Source organism: Asparagus officinalis, chromosome 7 (assembly GCF_001876935.1).
Source record: "Asparagus officinalis chromosome 7, Aspof.V1, whole genome shotgun sequence".
Taxonomy (NCBI): Eukaryota; Viridiplantae; Streptophyta; class Magnoliopsida; order Asparagales; family Asparagaceae; genus Asparagus; species Asparagus officinalis.
Genome location: NC_033800.1, coordinates 6,712,595 through 6,719,092, shown reverse-complemented (window position 1 = coordinate 6,719,092; position 6,498 = coordinate 6,712,595). Strand labels below are relative to the sequence as shown.

The 6,498-nt window shown below is 46.2% G+C and overlaps 1 protein-coding gene across 1 annotated transcript; it reads right to left on the bottom strand.

Moving 5' to 3' along the window:
- On the bottom strand, positions 371–4,406 carry LOC109846622. Its single transcript, XM_020415868.1, has 6 exons — positions 3,965–4,406; positions 1,413–3,851; positions 1,157–1,330; positions 1,001–1,060; positions 730–927; positions 371–651 (listed from the first exon to the last, which is right to left on the bottom strand). Exons 1-6 carry the CDS (start codon positions 4,404–4,406, stop codon positions 371–373), a joined length of 3,594 nt encoding a protein of 1,197 aa, XP_020271457.1.

Sequence of the window (6,498 nt, the reverse complement as noted above, 5' to 3'; positions counted from 1 at the left end):
AATGAAGCTTTGAATGTCAATGCAAAGGGCAATTTTGTCCGGATCTTCATCTGCTAATAAAGCTCGAATGCAATCGGACAATGATGAAGAAAGATCTGCAAAGAGAAATAGATATAAAATATACACGTTCGCATACGGTAATGAGTAGAATTATCCCAAATTCAAAGTGTGATTACCTTGACTTGTCGAGGCTGAGACCTGCTCCACGACATCCGAAGTTTGTGTAGAGGTAATGCTGGGCGGTGGATTCATTACATCAAGCTGTTGTTCAATTACAATTTTTGACGACTTCGGGTCTAAGTCGCCAAGATCTTGAGGAGCATGTTCTGTCAATGAGAAAAGAATGAATAAACACTCCGCAAGTATTAATCTAACTGTGAAGCACAATTAGATAAGACGTACCAAGTTGAGCTGAAGTAGCAGGAGGTTGCTCTTCTACCGTAACCTTCGAACCTCCTACTTCATGATCCACTGGAGTCGGAGTGGAAGGCACAACAGGTCCAGCTTCGATAATAGCAGAAGTCGAAGGAGCAGTGGCTGGTGGTTCAACTTCAGCTGGGGGACTTACCAGAAGTAAGAAACCCAGACCTTCAGGTTGATCACATTCACCGATGACGGTAGACGCATCAACTTCGTTAGTTGGTCCTACGTCTAAAATTCTTATTTCAGTCCTTCAAGAACAATAACAGATGAAAGTACAGTTGAAAACTGGAGTCTAAAAGGGTATACCTTTTGATGCATCTGCTTCAGCTGAATCAACTCGAGTAGTTGGTCCTGTAGTAGCGGATGGAACCGGAGTCGATAGTATATCGGAGATCTCCTGGTGTACATCTTCAGAAATGTCAAGATCGAAGTCTCGCTCATCGAAATCTCCGATACCCATATCATGGGTAAGTTCTATGTCTTTCGGTTCGTTGACAGGGATGTCTATTAAGCAGAAAAATCTGTCAACATATATGCAAGAAATATGAAAGAATCAAAACAAATAAAGTGAGATTACCTTCAACAATAGTTGCGGGATTAGCAGCGCTACTACCCGCACTCACCTCCTTTAGTTTAACTAAAAGAAGATAAAGCGCACAAGTTAGTAGGAGAGGAACACGTTCTGATTCACTTATCTTCCGAAAATGTCCCCCAAAGGAGAAAACATCAGTACCTGTATCTGCGGTTGGCGAGGTCGATGTGGTGGCTGGAGGAGGAACAATGTCCATATGAAGGGGTTCCTCGTTCATAGCCTTGTGCACTTGTTCAGTGAAGCTAGATTCATCAACATCCATTAAACCCGGAGAAGAAGGCTTGGGCACGATTTCCCCTTCCTCTTCTGATTCAACTGCAATGATAAAAGAATAAATGCGACGCCTTATTCAAAAAAAAAATAAGATAACAGAAAGGAGATGAAGATGAAACTTTACCCCTTTCATCAACTGGAAGATCCTGAGTAAACTTCTCCTCAAATAACGGAGAAAGTTGGCGTTCCCGATGAGCCGTCTTTTTAATCCTCTTCGAGGCACGAGAATCTCGAGGAACCTCGGAGCTTTCATGTCGAAACTTGGTACGTAATTCGGTTCCTTGAGTCGGCTGAGGTTGAACCTCAGAAGGAGCAGTAAGCCGAGATCTTTTCCTGTTAATAAGCGGGGCAACCTCTTCTTCCTCTTCTTCTGCCTCTCCCTCCTGAGAAAGCCATCTCAAGGTCATCTTGTTGGAGGACGACAGGGGAATGTTCTTTTCCTTCATTTGTATACCTTTTGAAGGAGCACCGGGTAATTTGGGCGAAGAAGCTCGACGAGTCCTGTGAGCCACGGGAGACAAAGGTACATCACCCTCTGCGTCGCCTCGGGTCTCATCCTCTTCGCTGGATGTCTCGAAGTCGTCGCTCTCTTCGGAATCAGCTACCTGTTTTCCTTTACGAGAAGACGTAGCGGGCTCCTTTCCTTTTTTTGATACAATTCTCCGAACTACAGCCTCGGATTCCAGTTCGTGGAGCTTCTTCTTCGCAAGAGGAGTATTGGCGGCTAAAATCCACCGGCAGTAGAGGAAGGTTAAGTAAAGACCAGGCTCAGCGACAGGCAAACTAAATCGAGCTCCGGTACAGCCAGCAACATTCCAGAACCAGGCACGTACCCCATCAATAAGGCCTCCGCAGTTTATCAACCATTTATTGGGATTCCCGATATACAATTGATCGTAGCCGAATTGTCGCGCAAAACGGCAAGGAAAATAAGGCTCAATCCTGCAAATGTTCTTCGATCGAAAAACATTATAGCCTGGGCGAATGTTCATGAGCCAATGAAAACTACCCGTATCGAGAGAGGTCCTGTTAGCCCCAGGCATTTCCTCGTCAACAAGCGTGTCATTATAGGCACCAGAAAACCGAGGGAAACACTTATAGAATTCCCAGCATTTGGCATTCTTGAATTGCCTCACACGGTCAGTCCATGGTCGGGAAGGATATAACCACTTACATCCTTCTAAGAGCTGCAGCAAGGGGATTTCTGGATCAGACGCATCAGGCGCTGACATCATGTCCGATCGATGGAGAACTAGCCACGCCATCAAATAGGTGTACGGAAATTCGACGCTCGACAAAGGAATCTTAGTTGAAGGCTCGGCACCCACTTTGGTAAAGGTGTTGGCTAGGTTACGCAAACCGCTATGGAGGTCAGCAATCATAGCAGAAAGAAGAGATAACCTGCCTCTGACAACTAGTTGCACGGCGGGAAAGAGAACTTCAAGAGGAAGCGCCTCAGAAGACTGATGCGGCACTACACATCTCTTTAGCCAAATGGCCAGATAACCGGAAAGAAGAGTTGCAGGCTTCATTCTCTTTGTGGCTTGCCACAAGAAAGTGTTGAACTTGGTGCCCTTAAGAAAACCACCTTCAGATGACTCAGTTCTGTAAGACTGAGCATTAATCTTCGTGATTAGCTGGTTGACGTCAGAAGGGGTCAGAATCGGTGATTCACAGACTTCTTCACCGGTCGGGCTCTCAAGGTTCTGAAATAGGTAGTCGGCGAACTGTTTTAAACTGACTCGAGCCGCCTTCTTACTCTTCACTTCAATCTTGGCTATCGCTATCTGATAATGACAAGTTAACTCCCAGAGGATGTCATAAGCAGGAGAGCAGGCCTTCTTCATTTTCATCAACTGACGATTATTAGGAAAATATTCTTGGTAAGGAGTATTCCCCAATGGCAATCCGGATACCTTCATCATTTCGTGGAGCGGAAGCCCTAATTCCCCATACTTGGTAAGAAAGGTATTGGTCTCCGGAATATAAGACTCGAACAAAGCAAGCTTCTTCTTTGCAAGAGGAGTGTTGGCGGCTAAAACCCACCGACAGTAGAGGAAAGTTAAATGAAGGCCAGGCTCAGCGACAGGCAGACTAAACTGAGCTCCGGTACAGCCGGCAACATTCCAGAACCAGGCTCGTACTCCATCAATGAGGCTCCCGCAGGTTATCAACCATCTGTTGGGGTTCCCGACGTACAGTTGATCGTAGCCGAATTGTCGCGCAAAACGGCAAGGAAAGTAAGGCTCGATCCTGCAAAGGTTCTTCGACCGGAAGACATTATAGCCTGGGCGAATGTTCATGAGCCAGTGGAAACTACCCATGTCGAGAGAGGTCCTGTCAGCCCCAGGCATCTCCTCGTCAACAAGAGTGTCATTATAGGCACCAGAAAACTGAGGGAAACACTTATAAAATTCCCAGCACTTGGCATTCTTGAATTGCCTCACCCGGTCAGCCCACGGTCGGGAAGGATATAACCACTTACATCCCTCTAAGAGCTGCAACAAGGGGATGTCTGGATCAGACGCGTCAGGTGCTGACATCATATCCGCTCGATGGAGAACTAGTCACGCCATTAAATATGTGTACGGCAGTTCGCTTTGGTAAAAGTGGTAGCTAGGTTACGCAAACCGCTATGGAGGTCAGCAATCATAGCGGAGAGTAAGGATAACCTACCTCCAACGGTTAGTTGCACGGCGGGAAGAAGAACCTCAAGAGGAAGCGCCTCGGAAGACTGATGCGGCACTACACATTTCTTTAGCCATATGGCCAGATAACCAGAAAGAAGAGTCGCAGGCTTCATTCTCTTGGTGGCTTGCCATAAGAAAGTGCTGAATTTAGTGCCCTTAAGAAAACCACCTTCAGATGACTCAGTTCTATAAGACTGGGCATTAATTTTCGTAATCAGCCTGTTAACGTCAGAAGGGGTCAGAATCGGTGATTCGCAGACAGCTTCACCGGTCGGGCTCTCGAGATTCTGAAACAAATAGTCAGCGAACTGTTTTAAACTGACTCGAGCTGCCTTCTTACTCTTTACTTCAATCTTGGCTATCGCTATTTGATAGTGACAAGTTAATTCCCAGAGTATGTCATAAGCAGGAGAGCCAGCCTTCTTCATCTTCATGAGCTGACGATTGTTGGGAAAATATTCTTGATAGGGAGTATTCCCCAATGGCAGTCCAGATACATGCATCATTTCGTGGAGCGGAAGCCCTAACTCCCCATACTTGGTAAGAAATGTATTGGCCTCCGGAATATAAGACTCAAACAAAGCAAGGAAATGATCTACGCTGACTGGAAGACCATGCATGCTGGCTCGGATCGGAGCATATAATCCCAAATTCCTTAACTCTTGATCCTAACGATTGAGTACATACTTGGTCATCCTAGCCCACCATTTGTCGGGAAGAGAATGAACCCATCCATAACACCTGAATTTTGGAATGGGAAGTTCTCGACCAACTCGAGCGAGCTTATTCTTTACCGTGTTGGCCCTTATCATCAGTTCATTCTGGGGCCCGCCATCTGGTCCAAATAGCCCCGGATGAAGACCACGAATATTATACCTACCTTTGGAACCAGGAGCACTAATATCTTTACTAATGTATCCGCAATGAACGCGCTCGTGGTCTTCTGTCAAATGACACGTCATTTCTCTCGAAACAGCCAAATTCCTCAATTGCAGAAGGGAATACTGTCGAGGAAATGGAGGAAGGAATAGAAAAGCACCTTCATACTCATTCAACCAAATTTCAGGGCCACGGCAGAGATTGTCTGGATCTTCTATCGAATCGCCAAACAAATAATCAAGTTTCTTTAACGGTTCGGTAGAATCCCGAGTTGAAGTCAAAGGAGAATCAGTCAACAGAGCGCGTAGGGTACGACAACCTCCCTCACGAACCAACTCTGGAACACTATTATCACGATCTTCACTAAATTGGCGAGCCTCTCTAACCAGAAAGTCGCCGTTAAAAGAAGCGTGAAGAGTACCATTCTGACCCGGGTCTTCTCTCTCAGAGAAGGCCACAGAGGGAAAGGGGACTACAAAGAAAAGTTGGAAAACAGTTGTGTAAAAGAGGCTAAACAGAACAGAACCTCGCTCTAAGTGACCGCGGCACCATTTACTGACGTTAGTTATCGCGGTAGGGTATGTTGCCGCGTTCAGCCGCGGCAGCACGTACTGCCGCGGTAACTAAACAACGGCCCCTTGATTTCGACAAGACACGATTTCGACAAAAACTCGCATCTTGACTGTGGTATATGTCTTGATTGAACAAGATATATATTTTTAAAGCGTCAATCCTCTCGATGGAGGATGTCAACTCTTCCCGAATGCCTCTCAAAGGAGGCAAACGAGGTTATACATGCAAAAACAGCAGTTTTGAAGGGGGGAAGTGTTAAAAACTCACCTCCAAATGAAGCGGCAGCGGCCTCCGTCTCTTCAGATGCAGGGATGGGGGGAAGTGTTAAAAACTCACCTCCAAATGAAGCGGCAGCGGCCTCCGTCTCTTCAGATGCAGGGATTGCAGATTTACCCTTCGAAGCACGGGTTTTCTTTGGCGACATGGTGAAATCAACCTAGGATCAAAGAAAATTAGGGTTTAGAGACGAGATCTCGAGTTAAATAGCAAAGCAAACATAAAATACAAGAGATGGGCTCGGTTTTACCAGAGGATAGAAGGAATCGAACTCAAAAGATGAGGAAATTGAAGAAAAGGCTCAGAACCCTAGATCTCAAAACCCTAGATCTTGTTCGAGCAAGAAATAACCCAAATATGAAGAGGTGGAGAGGGGAAAAGCCAGAAGATCCTTTTATAGGGTGTTTGAAGAGGTTTCGAACTCAAAAGAGCGGGGAAAAGTGACCCGAAGAAGCCCAACATCAAGTTTATAACTTGACTGGCCGAAGCACTGCGCGGCACTCGACACTGTCGCGCTCGAGCGTGACAGTCTATGTTGCCGCGCTCGAGCGCGACAGTCTATGTTGCCGTGCTCGAGCGTGACAGTCTATGTCTACGTGCTCAAGCGCGACAGTAGAAGCTGCCGCGGCAGTTCATTCTGACACGCCGAGACACTGCGCATACACAATAATCCCTTGGGTGTTTGAACACGTACATCTCCCTCTGTATTTGGAATATATTTCTGAACACTCCGATGAGTATATGAGTATAAACTGCATCTCCTTGAACCTCCCAAAGGGTATATGAGGTTAA

Bases quoted from the DNA above. Each gene is read 5' to 3' on its own strand.
- LOC109846622 (XM_020415868.1), bottom strand. From the start codon at position 4,406: ATGAAGAAGGCTGGCTCTCCTGCTTATGACATACTCTGGGAATTAACT. The intron at 1,331-1,412 runs GTAAAGTTTCAT...TTATCATTGCAG, and splicing joins TCTTCCAGTTGATGAAAGGG to TTGAATCAGAAGAGGAAGGG. The intron at 928-1,000 runs GTAATCTCACTT...TCTGCTTAATAG, and splicing joins TCCCGCAACTATTGTTGAAG to ACATCCCTGTCAACGAACCG.